The sequence below is a fragment of the Marmota monax genome, unplaced genomic scaffold, assembly GCF_021218885.2.
Source record: "Marmota monax isolate L192 unplaced genomic scaffold, Marmota_monax_Labrador192_F-V1.1 WCK01_AAM20220418_F8-fsc00001, whole genome shotgun sequence".
NCBI classification, from domain to species: domain Eukaryota; kingdom Metazoa; phylum Chordata; class Mammalia; order Rodentia; family Sciuridae; genus Marmota; species Marmota monax.
The window spans coordinates 1,948,470-1,973,675 of NW_026693777.1; the positions used below are offsets into that span (position 1 = coordinate 1,948,470).

General features: G+C 37.0%; 1 protein-coding gene across 5 annotated transcripts in view; it reads right to left on the reverse strand.

Annotated features, from left to right (window-relative positions):
- Slc25a21 (solute carrier family 25 member 21) overlaps positions 1-25,206 on the reverse strand; it is a 519,050-nt gene that overhangs the window by 4,857 nt on the left and 488,987 nt on the right. For all 5 annotated transcript variants that reach the window (XM_058584493.1, XM_046461042.2, XM_046461041.2 and 2 more), the window contains one exon: positions 22,871-23,035. In XM_058584493.1, coding sequence (XP_058440476.1) covers positions 22,871-23,035 — 165 coding nt within the window. The remainder of the gene's footprint in view (positions 1-22,870; positions 23,036-25,206) is intronic.

Sequence of the window (25,206 nt, forward strand, 5' to 3'; positions counted from 1 at the left end):
CAGAGCACTGCACTCCCTGGCACCCTCCTGTTACTCCAGCGGAACGCATTAGGATTTCCTAGGCTGGAACTTGTTTTCTTGACAATCCCATTGGCTATGTTTTTACACATGGTCTAAATTGCTGAAGTACACATTTCCTCACACAGGATTTATAAACACAGTTCATAAAGAAAGACTGGTATGGCATATGGGGATGATTTGTATAATTGGGCTTCACAATGTACTTAGTATTACTGTATCAAAACAGGAGAAATCCAAGCACACTATTAGCTAATTGGCCAGAATATTTTACAAATGACAGCAACTTCCACCATGAAGCCTACTAAAATGCTCATTTGTGTGTGGACCCCCAAATGTTAAATTAAATCAAGGCTACTCTCAGTCTGCTGCTATTCCCCTCCAGGTTTTTTGCATTTATTTTCACGTGTAGCTGATCCACTGTACTGAGAAGTGCTAGCTTCCTGTTATTAACAAACCAACTTGGGGCGGCTGCAAAACAGCCTGTGACATTCTGTGCATTATAAACAGTAGTAAGGCACTGGACTAATTGGCTGAAGAATTTATAACCCATTGTTCCTGAATCTTATTCTTCTTCATGGCAAAAGAAGAAAAGGAGAGCTGTGGGGAGGGGGTGCAGGGAGGGAGAGAGAGAAATATTTCCTTTTTCCATTTGAATTTAGGCTCTTCACGTTGGTCTGATTTGATTTTCCACCCCTCCCTGCTCTGCTCTCTGACATCAAAGTATTTAATTAGGTCTTATGTGGGAGTCACTTTCCTTCAGCCTATTTTTGTGCCCAGTGAGCTCACATTGTGCTTTGTTATAATGAATTTGTTGGGAAGTTCTCATTATGTTTGCAGCCTCAGTTCTTGCCATGAAGAGAAGTCATGGCACATATCATCAGCTGCTGATTCTGACTCCCATCTTATCCTTCTACCCCCCTCTCTTTTGGTGAATATTTCAGAAGCATCATCACAGAGAACAATACAGGTTGTGCCATGACATTATTTTATATGGCAAAACTAAGCGAGAGAAGCATACCCTGTGAAAGAAAGAAAGAAACAGAAAGAGAGGGAGGAAGGAAATAAATTCAGGTCTGAGCACTGCAGGTTTCTAGCTTCTATGGGAGAAGAAAACTCCTGGAGGCTCTGAAATTCTCAACTGAACCAGGAGCTAGTTACCATCACAAAAACTCCTATGAGGCTGAATATAAAAAGCAAGGGATTCAGTAATAATTCTTGGATCTAGGCCATACAGGTGCCGGGAGGTTTAAAGGGATTTAAAAACCAACAGGGTGTTTCTACAGGAAAAACAATGCAGTGATTGCAGTAAGAGTGAGGTGTGTTTAAATAATTCCCCCTCCCCCATTTTTTCTCTTTTACAAGGAGAGAAAAATGCCTTTATGTTGCCCTTCTCTATTATGGCATAGAAGCAGAACCGGAGCTCTGGAGGACGGCAAATTCAGCACCAGCTCAAGTTGTCTCAATTTGGATGAGTCACTGAATCCCGCAGAGCCTATGTATAGAGGGAAGTTTTTAACACCTACCTCACCTGGGTAGTGTCATTTTCTGAGAAATAAGAGTGATAAGAGGGGAAATATGCTATGAATGTTGTACAAGCCTAGCAGAAAATGGATAGTATTATGACATAGCTTGTTTTCTAGTTGCAAAGCATCCTGTAAAAATATGCCCTCATGGTGTCCCTGTGACACAACCAAGTTCTCTTTCTTTTTCTATTGAGCAAAAGATTGAAAATGATGACCATATGCACGTTATTCTTCTGAGAAGTTTAGCTGACATCATCAAGCATTCAACCTCTCCCATCTCCTGATGTATTTGCTGAGGACCAGGGATAGGAATGGAGTGTAAGCTAAGACATTGCAAGGTCACTGCTTGAGGCACTATTAGAGACCAAAACCTAAGGTTTCCAAGCCAGCAGTGTTCACTGGCCAAAGTGAGTGTCAACCCTACATTTTCTTAGAGACCAAAACCTAAGGTTTCCAAGCCAGCAGTGTTCACTGGCCAAAGTGAGTGTCAACCCTACATTTTCTGTACATTCCTCACCATAATGGTAATGTCCCACAGTAGATTCCAAATCCAGCTATGCATCAGAATCACCTGGCAGCTTTACAAATACAGATGCCGGGCCCCTATCTTGACCCAGCGTAGCTTCTCAGATCAGAATCTCTTGGAAAAGCACCTGAAAGTGGTTTTAAAAGCTGTCAGACTCCAGTTCTGGGAGCCAGTGATTTTGGTGTTCTATGCAAAGTTGATGGCTGCTTGCTGCCTTGTGGGCTTTCCAGGGTGAAAAAGTTCTTTTGGAATGTCTGAGAGTATTCCTCACCACCTGGCTTCTGAACTCTGATCAATTTCTTCCCCTGACCCCACAGTTTGCTTTATGACGTAATCCCAGCTGGGACTGGGTGAGCCAAAGAGGGCCCCCTCCACTCCCCTCTTCTATCTTCACTACATGGGGTCATGAACCATGTAGTGAAATTTAGTCTCTCAAATGCCTCCTTCTCTGTTCTCTCCCAGCCACTTCACCTCTCTGGCTTCACCAGGTCTTGCTTCCTTCCTGACCTATGGTCTAGTTTTCACAAAGACACTGGGGCTTTTTTTTTGTTAAGAGATTTGCTTTTGTTATCTTCCTACTCAAAGATCTTCAATACTTCCCTGATGGATCGAAACTAATGACAAAGCACTCTTTCAGTTTCCTTCACACGATACTCTTTCAACTTGTCTTACTAGCCTCAAGTGCTACATTCCTACACCCAGTCCATATTATAGTCACACTGGTTAATTCATACTGACCCAAATATACCAAGCACATTCCCACATTCCCAATTTTTGGCCTTTCTTCAAATTAATCCACAGCTGAGAATGTCCTTCTTTATCGTATTCAGTAAGGGCAATCTCATTTCTCCTTTAAGATCAAGCTTAAATCTCCCTTGCCCAAGAAACTTATGGATACCTATATCAGAGTTAATTTTTTCCTTTCCTCTGGCCTGAGACACTGTCTTAACTCCATAACCCTTGGTATGGTTCATTTTGTGTTTTGTTTATTTTGCATGTATCTATCTCTCTTGCTGGATTATGAGCCCATACAAAACAAGAGCTCGTGTTACATTTCTTTGCATTTTCTATTTTGTGGCGTACATAGTAGGTGCTAAATAAATAACTGCCAAATGACTATCAATGCACCTACTTATTTTACTGTTATACAAACATTAATCATTGATGATTCTTTCTCAAGATTCTTCATCTTCTTGCCAGGAAATGTACCTATTAGCACTCTTCATTTCCATCTTTCCATCAGGAAGCATCAATATGAGAGCAGGACAAGGCATTGGCATTTGGAAAGTATAATAGTTCAGAGTGGATAAATTGTGACTCTCAGGCCACAGAGCCACGCTCCATTGCCCACTGACTCTCAGCTAACAGCATGGCATGTCAGGCTCAGACCAGATTTTAGCAAAAATATACAACTGGAAATAGAGTGAGACTCAGAAATATTACTCTTTGCTTAGTAGGCAGAGGAATCCACTTCTGAAAGAATGAGCACTGTCGTAGCTGGATTACAGAGAGAAAAGGGTAGTATTTAGTATTTTGGTTTCAAATTAAGATCTTGATTATGAAGAGGGAAGTCCTGGAGGAGAAGCATCATCATCTTGGAGAAGATTGGTGGCAGGGAACAAAATTTGAGGAGTCCACATGGAAAGAAAGAGGCTCCACTAGTGGCTGTGGCCAGAAAGTCACCACAGGGAGGACCTCCTGCATACTGTACCATTCTTTACCATCCTGGGAAGGACCCTGTGGCTAGGGAGGAGCGCCTCCTTTGGCAGCTGCTATCCTGGCTGTCCTTGATAACTGCTGCCTAATCAGGCAGACATTGAGATCTGCATCATTCACAGGCCTGTGACAGACCTTCTAGTGATGACACTGCTGAACCTAGGACACTATGTTCCCAGCCTTCCTACTTGACCTTTTCCTTCCTACCATCCTCTCACTTCAGGTTAGCTACATCCTTTATTCTGCCATAGAAAAGGTAACAATTTTAATAACATTAAATGTTTAAGTATGTTTTCTGTGCCAGACCTGCTAAGGACAATTATGTATGCCTTAGGCCAGTAAATGTTTACAACCTTTGAGCTAATAACTATTATTATTATTCTTATTTTACAAACAAATTTGTAAAAGTTAAATATAGGAAGAGAATGTTCGTCACATTCAAGGGAACCCAAGACTTTGCCTCAAGGCATTTTGTTGCCTGGTATGAGTCCATGGGTGGGCTGGTGGGGAGATGTCCAAGAACTTCTCAAAATTATAAGCAGTGCTTCTGTGTATGTATATATGCTTTTCTGGGAATAGTGTCTATAGATTTTATCAGGCTTGTAAAAGCTTAAAAAAAAAAAACTTCACGAGAGCATTTTCTCTACCAATAAAGTAAGAAAAGTTTATAAAGTAAGAAAACTCCAGTGCAGGGTTAAAACAGTCTGATAATAAGAAGCCCAATTTTCACATACAGTTATCAAGCAATTCACCTTAGTGAACAGATTTCCACTCACGTTCCTGCTATGGAGTCCCATTACACATTACCTCAACCACATCCATCCACTCAGTGGCTCTCAATCCTGGGCCCAGGCCACCATCATTACCACCATGTGGGTCCTTATTAGAAATAAAAAGTGGTGTTTCACCCCAAACCTACTGAATCTGGAGATGGAGACCAAGAATCTGTTTAAACAAATTCTTCAAGTTATTCGGATAGTTGCCAAAGTATGAGAACCACTGTTTAACCGAAGTTTAAAATTCATCCTCTTTGGATCCTTGTGATGATAATCTATGCTCTAAGATTCATCTTAATCATTGGCTCTAAGAGGCTGTGTATATGCTGGGAAACATCTTAAAACTTTCATTAGTGGAGGCAGGGCTTTTAGGAAAGAGAACTGAAAGTCTCTCCTATTTCCAGGTCAGTCCAAATAAAAATGCATTCATATGGGGTTGTCTGGTCTGGGCAGTATCTATCACAGAGTTTTAACTAATCATTATGTAATGCTATCAGCGAGTCATCCCAGCATATCTGCTAATAATGGTAACAATAAATAACAATTAAATTAATAGTAAAATAAACAGCAACAATAAAATAAACATATATGCTAAGATAGTTGTATTACTTTTCATAAATCATCATGATAAATATGATTATTAACGTTACTTATTACCAAGAAAAATGCTATATGCAAAATGTATACAAAGCAGAGATATTATATAACAAACTCTAAGAGTTAGGTACTTAAACTATTTTACAAATAAGGACATGCCAGCTGTACAAGATCCCACTGCTGTTAAGAAGTGAAGCCTAGATTTGAGCCCAGGATCTTCTGACTTCCAAGTCTATATGTCATAGTAATTCTTACTCATCATTCATTTGTTGTTTACCCAACCAACAAACTTTTATTGGGGCTCTATACCTTATGAAGGGATATGAAGGTAAATGATCCAGAGAAGGGGTTTGGGGCAAGTACATAATCAACCATTTCTCTACAACATGATCAGTACCAAAGTGGGCTTTGAACAAACTGAATGGACAAACACACAGTAGGGAGACGGAAGTTACTTATGGGATCTCACTATCAGAGTCCTGTGAGACAGTGCCTCTCTTATGCCTCTTAAAAGCTTAGTCATTCATTAGTAATTCAGGAAGTGAACAGAGGTCATCATGTTATTTTCAAGTCACCAAGTCATCAAAAGTTGATTCATGAGGCTGAATGGTTAGCTACCTGGCTTGAGAATTTCACAGTCATTTTGCTTTTATCCCTTAGTTTTTTTTTTTTAAACTGCAGTAAGAAGATGATGATAAGACAGGCCCTGAGTTAAGTGTTTTCTACATATTTAAGTTTTATAACATTCCTGAGCAAATGAGGTACTTGAGTCTTATGGAAATTTCCTAATTTACAAAAAGGATATAATTTTAAATGAGTCAAAAGACAACCAAAGATATTGGGGAGGGAGTGGCTATGATCAAAGCATGTTATTTGCATGTGTGAATATACCACAATATATAATTAAAATGCACACAGAGAGATAAGAGACTCAAGTTTCTATTATTTAGAAGTGAAAAAAGCCAAGGTATTGAGGTTCCCTGAGGCTGACCCATCAGTGCAATTAGAGACCCATACACTTGCATCTCAGGACTGTATTCTAATTCAACATCCTAGGAGACCCACTACTCAGACCAAAAAAAGACTTAAATGGTAGAAAATAAGATTCTAGTATCAAAAGCCTAGGAATGAACTCAGAATGTCACCTAGTCTAAGCCAAATATTCAGGATATATAACATTTAAATTATATAGCAGGATATTCATGTTGATGAAAAATCTATTGTTATTAAAAATATCCAACTTGCTTCCATAATTGTTTCCAACTCTCAACGATCAGGAAATTTTTCCTAACTGACATAAATCATTTTACTCCAATTCTTTGCTTAAATGCCAGGGCAAGCAACCATCACCATTTTCAGTATAATTCATCAGGATTTAAAAACCATTATTGCAATAATCTTTTCCCCATATGTAAAAACATAGTTCCTTTAAAATATTTATTTATAATGAGTATGTATTATTTTTCTTTCTACACATTTTTTTCTCTAAATATTTTCAGATTTTTTTCTCATAAAATATTTGTTTTGTAATTAACCTGGAGCTGAGTATACTGAAATATTAATGAATATTACACATATTTACCTTATTCTGTGATACAATATGAAATGCAATATTCATTGGGTACTTTTGGATTAATTCCTTGCAGACCCTTTAAGGCTAAAATTAATATTCTATTTCACAAACGAGAATCTGAGAGAGAGAAGGTATAACTTGTCAAAGCCAAATGACTAAATAGTAAGTATGAGAATTGGGTATTAACACCAAATTCTCTTACTAGAATTCTCTGGCTATTTCTATTATTCTTCTGAAATCTTTGTGAGAGAGCAGAGCTGAAGATATGTTTACTAGCTCCTCTTCAGGGAGATCAATAATCCCAAAAGGGTTTATTTATGAACTCTCTAGTATTTAACAAAAGTGCAAATGAGTGATCCCAAAATATTGGAAGTTGTGACATTCTACAACCTCTAAAATTTCAACAAAAGTCACCCAGTCTCCTTCTCTGTGAAGAAGAAGCTTTATAGTTTGATGTTACCCCATTTATTGATTATTGATTTTACTTCTTGTGCTTTAGGAGTCTTGTTAAGAAAGTCAGTTCCTAAGCCAATATGTTGGAGTGTTTGGCCTATATTTTCTTATAGTAGGTGCAGGGTTTCTGGTCTAGTACCTAGTTCTTAGATCTACTTTGAGTTGAATTTTATGCAGGATGAGAGATAGGGGTTAAATTTCATTCTACTACATATATAAGGATTTCAAGTTTTCCAAAAACACCATTTGTTGAAAAGTCTATCTTTAGAGAATGGGAGAAAGTCTTTGCCACCTGCACTGAGGTGAACTCTCCAGTACTTAACAAAAGTGCTAATGAGTGATCCCAAAACATTGGAGGTTGTAACATTCTACAACCTCTAAAAATTCAACAAAAGTCACCCAGTCTCCTTGGATGTGAAGAAGCTTTATAGTACTTTTGGAAAACTGATAAAGCATTAATTTTTAGGATATATAAAGAACTCAAAAAACTTAACTCCCAAAACCAAATAGCCCAATCAATACATGGGCAAAAGAACTGAATAGACACTTTACAGAAGAACAAATATAAATGGTCAACAAATATACAAAAAAATGTTCAATGTCTGAAGCAATTAGAGAAATGTAAATTAAAACTACACTGAGGTTCCATCTTACTCCGGTCAGAATGGCAATCATCAAGAAATCAAGTAACAACAAATGTTGGTGAAGATGTGGGGGAAAAGATATACTCATACATTCCTGGTGGGACTGCAAATTGGTGCAACCACACTGAAAAGCAGTATGAAGATTTCTCAAAACACTAGGAATGGAGCCACTATTTGACCCAGTTATCTCACTCCTCAGTATATATCCAAAGGATTTAAAATCAGTATACTATAGTGACACAGCCACATCAATGTTTATAGTAGCACAATTTACAACAGCTAAGCTATGAAACAAACCTAGGTTTCCAGATGAATGGGAAAAGAAAATGTGGTATATGTACACAATAGAATATTACTCAGCCACTAAGAAGAATGACTTTATGACATTTGCCAGTATATGAATGGATCTGGAGACTATCATGATAAGTGAAATAAGCCAGTCCCCGAAAAGCCAAAGTTCAAATGTTTTCTCTGATATGTGGAAGTTAGCCCTCAATAAAGGGTAGGGAGGGGAAAAATAGAAGTTCAATAGATTAGACAATAGGGAAAGGAGGAAAGGGAGGGGGAATAGGAAAAGGAAAGTCAGTGGAATGAATCTGACATAATTTTCCTATGCACATATATGAAAACATCACAGTGAATCCCATCATCATGTGTATCCACAAGAATGGGATCCCAACTAGAATAAGATGTATTCCATGCTTGTATAATTATATCAAAATGGATTCTACTGTCATGTATAACTAAAAAGAACGATAAAGTTTAAAAAAGGCACCAAGTCATCAGAAGTGTGATGTATGGCTCAAAATGGTTAACAACACATTTCATATTTGTAAATAATTTAACCATTGAATCCAAACTACTTAGCCAACAGGTAAAGACAGCATCAGAAACTTAAGGCAATGGCAGCTGAGGAGTTAACATGCATAAGCACAGATGCAAACTATCTTGATCAAAAAAGGCATATGCCTCCCCTTTTACCTTACCTGGCATGTGCTCTGATGCCCTGCTTAGTGACTAGCCAGCTGGCTGCTAGCTTGATAAACAGAGTACAACTGCCCATCTCACAGGCCTTTGTGATTAGGGCCTGGCATCTTTAAGAAGACATTCCACACAGAGACATGCCAGGAGAAGGGGGTCAAAGATGATGGGGGAGCAGGATATGTTAGTTAGTGAGGAATGGGGGTAGTGAAGGAGACTGGGCAGGAGGACTGCTGCTCTGCAGAAGGCAAAGTAGTACAGCAATGAGGCCCCTCATTAAAAAAAAAAAATATATATATAGTGTTTTTTGGGGGGTACTGGGGATTGAACCCAGAGGCACTTAACCATGGAGCCACATCCCCAGCCCCACCTTTTTTTTGTATTTAATTAGAGACAGGTTTTCACTGAGGTGCTTAGGGCCTTGATAAGTTCCTGAGGCTGGCTTTGAACTTTCGATCCTCCTGCCTCAGCCTCCTGAGCCGTTGGGATTACAGGCATGTGCCACCATGCCCCCCCCTTTTTAATTAATTTATTTTTTAAGAATATTCCCATCTTATGTCAGCCCAAATCACATTTGTGTGTGTGTGTGTGTGTGTGTGTACTTGGGATTGACTCCAGGGTGTTTTTACCACTAAGCTATATCCTGAACCTTTTTTTTTTATTTTGGGACAGGGTCATAATCTGAGACAGGGTCTTGCTAAGTTGCTGATGTTGTCCTCGAACTTGCGATTCTCCTGCTTCAGTCTCTGGAGTTGCAGGCATTATAGGCATGCACCACTGCACCTAGTTCCAAATCACATTTTCTTTGTTCTTTGCAATTATCGTCTTTTTTAAATTAGTTCATTTATATATATATATATATATATATATTAGGGTTTATTTTGACATAATCATAGAAGCATGGAATATAGTTTGTGTAATACTTTTGAATATAGTACTTTCCTTTCCCCTCCCCTCCTGCTTCCCCTGTTCCCTTTTCTCTAATCTAGTTATACTTTTTAAATTTATATATCTTTTTAAATTAGAGAATTACACATATATATTTTTATATATGAAATTCACTGTGGTGTATTCATATATGTACATAGAAAAGTTTGGTCAGATTCATTCTACTAATCCTCCCTCTTCCTGTCTCTCCTCCATTCCCCTCATTTTCCTTCCTGACCTCCATTGATCTCTTTTCTATATTCATGAAATTTCCCCCACACTTTTTCATTTCCTCCCCCTCCCTCTTTCTTTCTTTCTTATCCCTTATTTTGGACTAGCTTCTAACATTCAACCTTTGCCTTTCTGAGTCTGGCTTACCTAACATGATGTTTTTTCAGTGCCATCCCTTTACCAGTAAATGCCATAATTTCATTCTTCTTTATAGCTAAGCAATACTCCATTGTATATATATAGGCCACATTTTTAATCCATTCATCTGTTGACAGGCTTCTGTGCTGTTTCCATAGCTTGACTACTGTGAATTGTGCTACTATAAACATTGACTTGGCTGCATGCTAATTTTAGATCTTTTGGATATATATAGAGGAGGGGTATAACTGGGTCACATATATTTCCATTCCTACTTTTTTTGAGGAGTCTTCATACTGCTTGAGAGTGGTTGGATTTGTGATTATCATCCTTTAATTCCTGTTGGTAGCACATAAAATTGGACAGTCCTACGAGAAGTCACATGATTTATGGGGTATATAAAAGTATTTCTTTGCAGAATTCAATTTTAAACTACCTCATTCCATACCCTTTGCAGCATAGCTGAAGAGGTGTTTGCAATGTAGTCCTTAATTTTCCCAAGACTGAAAGCAAAAGGCAGTGCAAACACGAACTCTGGAATGTATCCATGTGTGAAGAAACAGCAGAAAATACAGTCTAGTAATAAATTTTTGAAGTTTTTATTTTCTTTTTTTTTTTTTTTTTTAATATTTATTTATTTTAGTTTTAGGCGGACACAACATCTTTGTTTGTATGTGGTGCTGAGGATCGAACCCGGGCCGCACACATGCCAGGCGAGCGCTCTACCACTTGAGCCACATCCCCAGCCCCAAGTTTTTATTTTCTTTTGAATCATCCTGTATACCTTAATTTCAGAGAATCACTTGAAAAAATATCTCCCATATAATTTTGAGTAGTAAGATATTCAATTTAACATACTGAATGGAGGATGGATGAGAGTATAGCTGGAGGGATTCACATCTAGCTTAGCAAAGTGGTTCTGTGAAAGAAGTGTCTATATAGCAGATAGGCTGAAGATGGGCTGTATGCACCTGGGTAAAGATGGGGAAGGCCTGATCATTGGATCTGATGACCCAGGTTGGGAGGGGAAGTGGAAGTGGGATGACAGAGGAAGGACTTGACATTAAATTTGTTGTCACAAGCTTTAGTACTGGACTGAACCCACAAAGATTAAATTTAAGAATAGTGAATGCAAAATTCTTTTTTTAAAAAAAAATTTTTAGTTGTAGATGGACAATATCTTAGTTTTATCTATTTATTTTTTTATGTGGTGCTAAGGATTGAACCTGGTGCCTCAGGCATGGAAGGAAAGCACCATACCACTGAGCCACAACCCCAGCCCCGACAAAATTCTTAGTTTAGGCGATTGTACATGTTTAAGATGAGGGCAACTAGCCTGCAGTTCACATAATCTGCAGTTCACATAATCTGAGGTTTTTAATTGACCATAAAGATTTATACATACCAACATCTTTGCATAAAACAACATACATTCTCCCCCCCTTCTCTCCATCCTTTTCCCCCAAAAGTCTTCCAACAGTCAATCTTTTCAGTCTTTGGCTGCATTAAGAAAGATGTATGTTCATATCACAGGAAGGTTGACCCTAGTGTACTCTGAGTTGGTCAACTCAAAACTGTAACATTCTGTTTAGCTCTGACAATGACCTTGACAAATCTGATGCCTATATTAGTGGGAAGAGAGGACCACCTAGAGGACATGTCACTTAAAGAATGGATGAGGAACTGTGCATACATTCTGAAGAAGGGAACACTCAAAGCTTCATGTATCCACATATTTGAAGAGTCATAATATGATTAACAACACAGACTCTGGTATCAAATTGCCTGGGTTCAAATCTGATTGGAATTAGTGGAGATGAGCACCATAGTATTTGTGAAGACTCTTTTTTTTTTTTTTTTTGTGGTGCTGGGCATTGAACCTAGGGCCTGTGCATGCGAGGTAAGCACTCTACCAACTGAGCTATATCTCCAGCCCCTGTGAAGACTCTTAAAGGAATGTGCCATGTCACATTCATCTTTGTGTATATACCGGGCCTGACACAACATAGGTGTTTAATAGTTTCTTTAGTTTCCCTCTATAGAGATGTAATGAACAAAGAATGAAGGTTTCAGAGGCAAATTACAAAGGAGGTACATAATACACAGGCTAAGCACCTGGAAGCAACCACAAGGCAAATAAAAGCAGCTTATCATTGCTTTCCCCACAGCTGGCCATGGTGGTCATGAAAATGATGTGGTGTATTGAAATCATAGTTGTCTCCTGGTAACTGAGTGAGGAAGCAGCTTGAGTGAGAGAGAACTGCTGTTGCTTCTTCTTTTTTTCCTTTTTAGAGAGGGAATTTGCATTTTAAATATTGTTAGTTTTAATGGGCCCAGGTCAGCTAGGAGTCGAGTCAGCTCTCAGCATCCACTTTTCATTCTCTAATCTTGATTCTTTTTTGTTGTTTTGTTCATAAAATTTGACAGAAGCATGTTTTCCCCTGATGTCATGGTGCCATGCTGTTTTGTCCTTGGCGAAAATATCTGCTATTGAAGCTTAATTAAAAATACAGTTGTTTCCACTTTGTAGCTATCAGAAGAATCTATTATAGTGTTTATTTTCTCTTCATGTGAGATAATTTGGGGAAATGCTAGCTCCTCACTCCACAAAAGGTCACTAAACTAAAATGAGATGGTTTAATTGATAAGCATTCTTTAAGGAATGTGCAGTATTCCCAAGATCCTATCCTTGCAGGGCTCTGGGCTTTGGAATGAAATCAAAGTCTTTTTAAAAGCTCCACATCTAAATGTAGCCATTCAGAAAATAGCCATGAAAATTCCTTTCTTCCCCCTAAGCTATCCGTTTGTTAAAGTGTTGTGAATGTACAATAATTTTCAAGGTCTTAGCCACTTAACTCAAATTATAAAGCATATAAAATGTCAAAATGGTTTATGATTTAAACAGTTTTCAATTGTTTTATATATATTACATGTATAATATATTCTATATAATTACACGTGCCTATATATTCACATGGTTAGATAATGCCTTCTGAGAGCTAATTAAATCTTCAAGTGTTATCATACTAAATGAAGGAAAGTATTTCTACATTTCCTTGGGAACCTAGTAGAATTTTTCCTTTTTGGCATGCTTCATCTGTTCCTTACCTCAATAAAAACACTTTCCTCAAAGAAAACTAACAAACCAGGTTCCCCAAACAGAACTCTAAAGATTGAGAATCAAGGCAAGGCATACTGAGACAATTTGATATGTAAGTAGGGAGATGATCGTGGAGAAGTCTTCAAATGAAATATATTTCATGAGAGTCTACCTCTCTACTTCTATACGTGATGCTTTCCCATGCCTGTTTAGTTCCACTTATGTAAATATTTGTTCAACATACCCCCTCAGATAAATCATTTAAGGGAAGTAAACCTTAAAATTATATGTCTAAAATATTCTGACCCCCCTGCCTCTGCGGCTCCACTTCCTCCTTCCCTGCTGGTTCTTCATAGACCAGCTAACCTTATTATCTTTTCCAAAGATTCCTTAGTATCTTTCTGCTTCAGGGCAGAACATGACCTGTTCTTTCTGTCTAGTACACTCATCCTCTTCCCCTGGGCCTGGCTCTCTTTCTTCAGCCCCAGCCTACACATTATTTCTGAAAGAAAGCCTTTCCTACATCCTCTTCCTGCTCCACCATCGGACTAGATCAGGATCCTTGGTTATCAATTTTCACAGCTTGATAGTTGTCTTTATGGCATTTAACACAATCATGATGCTTCATCTCCCTGTTTAATGATTGGTTTATTGTCTACTTCCTCTACTAGACTATAAACCCCATTAAGGCAAGAGCAGTGCTCATGGTTGGTAAGATGGTGCCATGCATAAATAGACTGGACCCACTGAGCATCTAAAGCTATTCATACTTCATTTCCATCCACTTGGGTGGTGCCTGACTGGAAAATTCTGACTGAAGTTTATTTAAGAAAGTGTCTGAACCCCTTCCCCCTACCTCTACCTCCCCTTCCCCCAGCACATATGCCCCAGGGAGTCTGTGCAAACTGCCAATGAAAGATAGTCTTTTTACTACAGAATCTTGTCACATATCCTGGAATTTTATAGAAAATATATACTTGTAGTTTTCTCCCCAGTGGTTACTAGAAAGGAGAATTGTTCTTAATGAAACTTTAATACTCCTGCCCTTCCCATTAACGGATGATTGGTAAGATTAATGATTAAGAGAGAATCAGAAAAATAAATGATCATAAATTAAATCCTACTATGATCTAATTCTATTGAGATTCTTCTTTTCAAAATACAAATGGCTTTGTTTAAGTTTTCCACTTGAACTCAAAGGTGCATTTTTCACTCAGTTCAGTACACACCTTAGGGAAGGATATAGCTCTCGATCATGAAACTAACACATTTCTATGTTTTTTTCTGATAAACTAAAGTACGTCTGGCATCACCCTCAGACTTTTTACAGAATGTACAAAACAAAGAAAATCTTAAAAACCAAAAGAAAAAACATTTGCATTTCTGAGAGGCAATCTTCTATGACTATTACCTTGGAAGAAAATAAAATTTGTTTGACTTAATGCTGTCTGTAGTAAAAAGACCACAGGGACAGCTCTAAATGGTTTATTAAGTAAGAAAGATTGAACACATGAAAAATTGTTCTCTCTTAAAACATTTCTAATCCACACATGTAATTTATATCATGGCAAAATTCAATACAAAAACTGTATTGTTTTTGGCACAATAACCTGCAAACATCCCTGGTTAGGATGCAAACTAAAAGCATAGCTTAATACTGTTGACAACCACTAGCTTTAGACAGTGATTTCTACCATTATTTTATTTATGGAAACATATGAAAAGAGGTAACTATGGAAATAGAAGATCAAGTTATTAAAGGATGTAATAGTCTAATCTTTTGATTCTTATGTGCATGTCAGCATCATAAATAATATGCTCTGAATATCCTCAACATAGAATAGGAATGAAAGAAAACACTTTTGCAATGAAAGCTTACTCCCAAGGATATTTGAAAAAGATGTCAGTATTTAAGTTAATCAATATCTGTTTCTAGAAGGCTTTATTATAAGAAGTGACAGCCTCTTTCTGGGGAGAGAGGGTAATTCTTTATACTGACATTCTATTCCATTTTCTGTAAAATGTAAATGGATGCCTCCATTAAATGAATTCCATGGTCAGTTAATATCCAAAAGCAGTTTTTTCTCTATTACATCTTCATGTTCACTATATAATAAGAATAGTTAATTCCTAAAATAAATGTAAAAGCATATAACACAGAGCATCATTTTCAAATTCGTAATGACCAGTTCTTCCAGGACCATACAATTCTGTTTTTCTATGGATTATAGAGTAAGGTTGTGAAAAGAAAGGACCAGGGTGCAGGTCTGAATGAAATAGAAGAATGTGATTACATTATCTGGACATTCCAGCTACTTCACTTTCTTAAATTTTATTTATTTATTTATTTATTTATTTATTTATTTATTTATTTTATTTTATTTTTTTTTTACTTTCTTAAATTTTAGAAACCATTTTTTAAGAGATAATTCACGTGCAACAAAATACAAGGTAAAATGCAGTTAGAGCATTCCATGCTACAGTACAAAGAATTCTGGCCTCTGGTTCTTTCTCTCCTCCTGCTATGCCTCTGAGCCCCATTTGGTTTCTCACAATTTGTTTTCCTTGTCTGAAAACAACAGATATTGTGATGAGGATCAAGCAAAATTATGGAGTCTTTGAAAATGTTTTGAATAGTGAAACGGCATAAAGGGTTAGGAAAATGATGCTTGAAAAATGTTTCTATCACAGATGACCAACCTAAAGAGTTTGTCAGAAATTTAAGGGGTGGATATCTGAACCACGTGGTCTGGGTTTACTGTTTCAAGTTCCTACTTACCTCTGTAGATATAGATTTAGAATTGAGTAAAATATGCAGAAGTAACCTAGGTAATCTATTTTAGGAGGTTCTATTAAACTTATTACTTATTTATTTCCTATTGTAAAATTAAAAAAGTAAACATAAAAGCTTGCAACAGTTCAGAATGGTCTATAAAAAAGTACCACTACTTGCTTCATCATTCTTGACCTTTCTCTCTCTCCCTCCCTCCCTCCCTCTCTCTCTCATAAGCACACATCCTCACACAAGATTCTCAATTTTCACTTCCCAGAGAAAATCATTATGACCAGCTTCCTGTAAAATCAAATACTTTGAAGTTGAAAAACACTGCAAGACATTTATAGATTTCAAAAAATTAAAGAGAAATCTAGAATTATCTTATGCCAGTTAGAGTTGGTGAAATCTCAAATTCCCTTGGAACAACAGAGTGGCAGACTGCTGGGTGAGGCAATTGAAACAATAACCCTGTAAACAAACTGCCCAAAGTGAATGACCAGAGACAGCCTACAGCAAAGATGGAATAATGCCTTCATGGAACACCACCTCCTCCTCACGGTTTATAACCATTTGATGACGTTCTTCAACATGTTTTAATGATTATCATACCTTCCCCTTCACAAAGGATTGATTTATTATGGTTTAAATTTAAAGAATACTAGTTTCCCAGTTTTGAATCAGGCTTAGATTACAGAACACATAAAATCAATGACTTTGTTCCAGGCAAGAAAAACATAGTATTCATTTAAGTGCAAAAAGAATAGTCCTGGGGAAAAATTCCTCATGCAATTATCTATACTAACCATTTCCATCACTGGCCTCTCCAACCTCTCCTCTTCCCCCAGCACTGTCATCAGCATCATAACACTTTCATGGTACCTTAACATTCACAAACTACTTTGAATATTATTTATTTTAATTCCTGAAATTTTTGTCAAATACTTTTAATTTACAGATAAAATTTTCTGCAGCTCAGAGCAGTGAAGTGCTTGGTTCAAAGTCATGGAATTAAGGACAGGTCTTTTCCTTTCACCAACGTTAACTGATAACTTCTAAGTATCTATCTCCACTCACGTATCTCCTCTCAAGCTCCAGAACCCACATCTAACCAATGGACTTAGTGTCTGCACTTTGCAAACCAAATGTAGTTAAACTCACAGTTTCCAAGCTGAGCCCATAATATTCTCCCATATGCCTGATTTTCTCTTTGTGTCTCCCTGCCCCCCCCCTGCAGTGAATGGTATCAGTATCATTATCCTTTCAGTTGTTTAAGCCAAAAATCTAGACATCAGTAATCCCCTCAACATGTCTTCTCAACATGCATGTGTATACTGCATTGTCACATCCTGTGGAGTCTGCCCTCTGAATATTTCTCAAATTGTCTCCACTTCTTGTCTGCATCATGAACACTACAGTCCAAGACACCATCATCTCATATTGAAATCCTTCCTACCTGTACATTCTGCCTTTTCTTCACCACTCCTACTCCATCTATTCTCTGTGCTATAGTCAGAGAAATCAGCTAGTTGCTTTGCTTAAAATCTTTTATTGGCTTCCCAGGTGCTATGTTTTGGATGCCGTTTGTCCCTACCAAAACTTGTAGGTATTGAGAGATGGTGGGATCCTGAGAAAGGGATTAATGTAGTTATTGAAGAATTGGGTTAGTTATTGTGAGAATAGGTTGTTATAAAGTATCTGGTTCCCTTTGTCCTCTTTTCTTTTCTGCAAATGTCTACTTGCTCTTCTGTTTTTCCCATCATGTTATAATGCGGCATCAGGTCCTTACCACATATGGCTATCTGGTCTTGAACTTCCCAGTCTCCATAACTGTAAGTTAAATAAACATCTCTTACTTATAAATTACTCAGTCTCAGGTATTCTGTTATAGCAATAGAAAATGTACTAAGACACTAGTGCTCTTTAGAAAAAGATAAGAGTCTTTAGCATGGTCTATAATGGTTAATACAATCTGTCCCCTGTCTCTAGCCAGATTCCTGCCTTCACACTTTTGCTTTTGTCACCTAGGCTGTCTTTCATCTTGTCCCAGGCATCTAGCACCCTCCCTCCTTAGATGTTCCATATGTCTGGAATGCTTGTGCCCATCTGCTGTTACCAGCTAAATCTTAATTCATTCTTCGGCTCCAATGTCACTCTCTCACGAAAGCCTTTCCTGACCTCTAGGTTTATATTGGGTGCATTTCTCCATTATTATAAGTGTGTGTTTGTTTACTTGTTCTGACTGTTACTTTCCATGGCCTTGTAAGATCTGATAGCTTCGCACTATTGCATCCTCTGGTGTCCAACACAGGGCCTGGCACCTGTAAGACACTCTGTAAATATATGTTGGAGTCATGCTCAGACTTGCCAACCCCCATTTTTGCATAATGTTTCTACCACCGCCCTATTCTAGGGGGCCCAAGTGCTCAGATAATTAAATGAAAAGGATTCAGTTCTTCTAGCTTGGAAACTAAAATTTGGAGACGAAATTCTGAGCCAACATAGCACATTTCAGCACTGTCAAGGTTAATGACTTAATATTGCTAATAGTCAAATATGCAGTGCTTTGGCTTTCTCCACTAGGGAAAATCTAATGTACAGAAAGGGTTACAGTAGAATTTATAAAACTTCATTTTTAAAATAATGACAAACCATATATCATTAACCTCCCTGTTATAATGGTGCTTTGGATAGGGGTGTGGGACAGGGAGATGTTAAAGTCTTGAGTTCACAGCTTATTAAGAATTATAATGCAAATTTAAAAATTGGTTCTAAAACCATAGAGAACAAAATGCAAAATATTTTACTTAAAGATTTGGAAGACTTTTTTTTAAGGGTCATAACTAATGAATGAAGTACTTCTTTACTGGTATAATCTAGCTAATAGAAAATTCATTTGGCAAAATGCTGGTTGACATTTCACTGAATATAATTAGAAAAAACTGGACAGATAGTGAATATAATGAGACATGGGAAGAAGAGGTCATTCCCATACCTTTTGTGCTCTATTCTCTAAAGGTTTTTCTGGGCAGTGGGATCCTGTCTATACTGTGGAAGTTAACAGGATTTTTGGTTGCTGCCAATAAACATGTCTGCTCTGGAAATCTACTGTGGCAACTTGGAGAAATTTATTTTGTCAATGGAAACCTCCATTTTTAGAATTATTTTTCCAAATCAATATCTTACTTCTTAAAATAAAGAACTTATGTTATATATGACCTTAAGTGACTATTTTTTTTCCTTCTGGAATTCTGTTTGACTATGGGGTCAAATTCAATTCTAGCTCTAAGCCCTTCAGCCATAAAATTTCTGCCAGCTTCCTAGATAAAGTAGTATCACCTAACGCAGTGACTCCCTCAAATGCCAACACTTCTTTTTAATATCCATAAAAGCGGAAGAAACCCCAACCCTGCCCAAACTTTTCCTTTCCTTCTTTCTTCTTTTCTTCATCCCTTTATTTCATTTGATCTACATTTACTGAGGGTTCTGCTCTGTGCCAAGCACTATTTTTGTTTTGTTTTGGTATTGCTGGGGATTGAACCCAGGGCCTTGTGCATGCAAGGCAAGCACTTTACCAACTGAGCCATATCTCCAGCCCCCAAGCACTGTTTTAATCTCTGAGAATCAGCAGTAGAAAACCAAAAACGAACAAAGTCCCTTTTCTTATAAAATTTACATTCTTGTATATCCTTTATAAATGGAAAGGAAGAATAGCTAGAAATAGGGCAAGTTTTGATATTAAAAAAAGGAGATAAATATTCGTGAATTTTAAAATATTCTTTCGTAGTTTGAAGGTTAGAGAAGCCAATTGTTTTTAAATATGATGATTTATTCAATATAAAAAAAGACTGATGGCGATTTATTTTTAGAATACTGATCCAAATTAAGAAAAGCCAAATCCTACGATCTACATACTGTGGGGTTGGGCTCCAAATTCCTCAATAGGACACCTATAGCACAAAAGTTAATAACTAGAATCAACAAATAGGACTTACTCAAACTAAAAAGTTTTTTCTCAGCAAAAGAAACAATAAGAGAGGTAAATAGGGAGCCTACATCCTGGGAACAAATCTTTACTCCTCACACTTCAGATAGAGCCCTAATATCCAGAGGATACAAAGAACTCAAAAAATTAAACAATAAGATAACAAATAACCCAATCAACAAATGGGCCAAGGACCTGAACAGACACTTCTCAGAGGAGGACATACAATCAATCAACAAGTACATGAAAAAATGCTCACCATCTCTAGCAGTCAGAGAAATGCAAATCAAAACCACCCTAAGATACCATCTCACTCCAGTAAGATTGGCAGCCATTATGAAGTCAAACAGCAACAAGTGCTATCGAGGATGTGGGGAAAAGGGTACACTTGTACATTGCTGGTGGGACTGCAAATTGGTGCAGCCAATTTGGAAAGCAGTATAGAGATTTCTTGGAAAGCTGGGAATGGAACCACCATTTGACCCAGCTATTCCCCTTCTTGGTCTATTCCCTAAAGACCTAAAAAGAGCATGCTACAGGGACACTGCTACATCGATGTTCATAGCAGCACAATTCACAATAGCAAGACTGTGGAACCAACCTAGATGCCCTTCAATAGATGAATGGATTAAAAAAATGTGGCATTTATACACAATGGAGTATTACTCTGCATTAAAAAATGACAAAATCATAGAATTTGCAGGGAAATGGATGGCATTAGAGCAGATTATGCTAAGTGAAGCTAGCCAATCCCTAAAAAACAAATGCCAAATGTCTTCTTTGATATAAGGAGAGTAACTGGGAACAGAGTAGGGACGAAGAGCATGAGAAGAAGATTAACATTAAACAGGGATGAGAGGTGGGAGGGAAAGGGAGAGAGAAGGGAAATTGCATGGAAATGGAAGGAGACCCTCAGGGTTATACAAAATTACATACAAGAGGAAGTGAGGGGAAAGGGAAAAATAATACAAGGGGGAGAAATGGATGACAGTAGAGGGGGTAGAGAGAGAAGAGGGGAGGGGAGGGGAGGGGGGGATAGTAGAGGATAGGAAAGGCAGCAGAATACAACAGACACTAGTATGGCAACATGTAAATCAATGGATGTGTAACTGATATGATTCTGCAATCTGTATACGGGGTAAAAATGGGAGTTCATAACCCACTTGAATCAAAGTGTGAAATATGATATGTCAAGAACTATGTAATGTTTTGAACAACCAACAATAAAAAATTTAAAAAAAAGAAAAGCCAAATCTGAGAATTTGTACATTTTTTAAAACATGATCTAGAATAAAATATCACATTATTACTAACTAGTGACTTCCAAAATAATGTTTATCTAAACATGATGTTCCATTTTCACTGTGTCTGTTCAGAGAGTTTCTCTAAGTCTCCTGGAGAAGCCCCTTAAGAATAGGGCAATGTTTTAGTCATCATAGGATATCTTGGGCTTTACCAGAGTGTCTGGTACATACAGCACATATATACAGGCATGTACTACCACACCTGGCTCATTGTCTTAATAAAACTATTCAGTGAAATACAGCATTATGTTCATATTATTAACAAGGTTGGTTTGCAAAAGATAAACAAACTCCTCATAGTTTTAGAATATTCCAATGTTCGAAAAAATGACTGCCTTCTGGTTCTTTACTAATAATATAGAACTTTAATACCTTGAGTTTGGATTAATTGTAGGGTGAAGTCTGTATCTGTGGATTTTTTTAAAGTTTGGGGACATGTGATCATATGTACATCTTATCCATATTTCCGAATTTCTTTCTGAGCAGTGGGAATAAATTCATTTTATTGTAATAGCAAATATACTAAAACACATTCACAAATATTATAAGTAAGGTATATCAATATTTATCTCATTTATGTAAATAATTTATATAATTCATTTCATTGTATGTAATTTCTTTTTTTGGGGCGGGGGGATTGAACCCAGGGGCATTTAACCACTGGGCCACATCCCCAGCTCTTTTTTGTATCTTTATTTAGAGACAGGGCCTCACTGAGTTGCTTAGGCTCTCCCTAAATTGCTGAGGCTGGCTTTGAACTTGCGATCCTCCTGCTTCAGCCTCTGTCTCTGGAGCTGCTGGAGGTGTCCCATCACATCTGGCTCATTGTCTCAAGACTTCAGAGAGTTGGAGAATCAGAGGAATAGACACTTCTCTCATGCTATACAAATTACTTGTCTCAGAGTCTAAAAGGGAGGTTAGCTCCATGGATGTGCAGCTTCATGGGAGAGGGGATTCTGTAACTCTAGATTGAAACACATTCTTTGCTAACTTTATATGGTAGAAATCAGGCAGTTGGCATGTCAGTTACCTTTAAAAGTAATGAAAATAATAATAATAATAATAATTGTTATTATATTGCACCAGAAGCAAATGATTCTAGAAGAGTTTATTTATTGCTTAACCTTAATTAACCTATGTAAATTAAAAATATCTAGGCAAAAATTAAAATTTAGACTGACATTTTTTTTTCTCCATGAGCTCAAAATTTCTTTAGAATATGAAAACTTCTACTTCTTGATAAAGTGATGTGACTGAGAAAGGAATAACACAGTGTGTAGAAATTCCTATTACTGATAAATGGAAAATATTCAGATATGGTACCTTCTTCAAGAAGATAAATTTTTACATCAGACTTGGGTTCAAGTCTTTGCTTCACTATTTACTCTGAGATCCTGGGAAATATACTTGATCTTTCTAAACCTTATTTCCTGGATTTGAATGGAATAGCAACACTCAGTACATAAGGCTGATGTGGGGATCAAATTAGATAATGGATATAAATGTTCTGCACAATGACTGGGGTATGATAAAGACCCTACAAATGAAGCTGTTATTAGAGATAGCATCCCTCACCCAGATTTTAATCCATTAAATAGTTACCTTATTGACAGGAATAATGTTTTTGACATTGTAGTAGAAGCCAAAATAAACCATGTTGAAAACTCCATGACGTCCCAAAGTTGCTGTAAATCCTTTGTTGAGGCCCTGGAGTCCCAAGCCTTCCTTCTTAATGATTTGTCTTGCATAACTTAAGGTGGATGGTTGCTACAGGAGAGAAAAGCAAAGCCAGAAAGATCATCTTTGGGACTGTGGAACAGAGTAAATTACTGTATTAGCTTCCCTCTAAGCCAGAATTATAAGGATTTTTTTTTTTTATATCCCAAACATGAATAATCATGCCTAGATCTGTGCTTTTCAAAATTAGAAAACCCCCAAAGCAAACAAAATTGCATGCATAACAACAGGATTTATAGAGAAGATTGTTGGCAAAGAAAAACTATCTTTGGTGGAATTAGTGAAACTAATGTCATGTAATAACTATCACCACTTTCAACATGTAAATAATTGTATCCAATTCTGAAATATGCACTCTAATGAAGGGGATTAGCCATATAGATAAATTAGTAATCCAGAACTACACATCATCCAAATGGAATTTATACTTGGCTCCTGAATCCAGCATATTTACCTTTTTAATTATGTTTTTCTAAACTAATGTTAAAATTAGTCTTAATCCTATTGCCTCAATAGTTTTAAACTGGTGGTAGGTTAGAAATCGACCATGGATAAATAGCTCTTGATTGGTATATATCCTAAAGAAAATAGGCAATCAGTGCATGTATCACTTGCTGTGATAAATTATAAATCATTGGTGATAGAAGAACTAGGTTACCTTTAATTTATTCTTTTTCAGCTCTCTGATTGATTACCCAAGGCTGAAATAACTACTGGGATCCAATCTGCTACTTTGGGAACTTGCTAAGGAACTTACTGCAGTTTGCTCTGAGGTTTATAATTCATGACAATGCAATTACAATGACTCATGGGTTTTTTTTTTTTTAAACTATGAGTGATTGTTTCCTTTTTTGGAGTTAATACACAAAGGATATCTCGCTCACATTTTGACTAAATATTAAATGGGGGGACATATTCAGTGTTTAATCCCCCCTCCATGAGGCAAGCAGTGACATGACATTTGTTTGATATTTTACTAGAGCAGGTTTCTGGAGTGGTCACAACAGTCTGATGTGATTTCAGTGTAAGTGTTTTCTTATCATGGCAATTAAGGCTACATCAGTAGAATAGACAAAACAAATACAATCAAGGCTTTTCATGTAACTTGTATTTATAGTTATATAATTAACATAATACATTTAAATGAGCTTTTTTATATAGTAAATCCTATAGTTTTTACTGATAATTACATGGCTACACTCAACTTCACCTTTTCTTTTAAGAGTATTAATTACAATAAGTTACATTAAACTTAAGAAAACTCATCTTTGTAACATGAAAATACCATGTGAGGATATATCTTGAAATAATAAAAGACATCTCATGTAGGAAAACAAATTCCCAGGTTAAAGTTCACTATTCTATAACATGGGACATTTTCATTTTGGTTCACTATCAATCAAAACGATTTATTTTGGTCTTCATCAGAGAAGAGAACAAATTGAGCAGAAGATCATTCCTCCTGGGAAGGCATTGGCAGTACTGAACAAACTGCCTAGGAGAGTCTTTCTCTGAAGGCTGCCTGGAGACAGGGAAAGGACAAGAGGTGGCTTTCCTGGGAATAAGAAGAGCAGGGCAGAGGTGAAGTTGCACAGCTAAACTGGACCAGTGTAGTGCCCTCTTCACCAACCTAAGTTTTCCATTCTCACACAGCTGAGAACCAGAGGGCAGGAAGGATGGTAAGCTTAGAGGCTATCAAGGTTCTCGAGCAATGGAGGAATCAATGACTTTAATGAATTTGCAGATAATAAGACTTTCCTAAAACAAAAAACAAAACAAAACAAAAAAACTAGAAAGAAAATATCTATTGCAAGAACCCTAGTTTGCTAAATCATCAGAATTGGGATGACTAAACTAAGTATTAATTTGTGCAGCATCTTTCTTACAATCTTCAGAAAAGAAAACTCCTACAAAATCTTGGTGTCAACAAATATTCAAATGGCATTTATTAATGTCTGTGTCCTAATTTTCACTTGTGTAAGTTCTGGGTGGGTACAAGAAAGTGTAACACATGGATTTTAAACTCATGCTGTGTTGAATTTGAGCCCTAGTTGTCAATAAGTAGACCAGAGAGTAACATAGGAATTGGAAATAGGAGCTTCGAGGAGACAGCTCCAGCTTTGAGTCTCAGCCATAACACTTGCTAGCTTTGGCAAGTATTTTATCCTCTCTGACAAAATCCTTATTTCACTAGTTTGTAT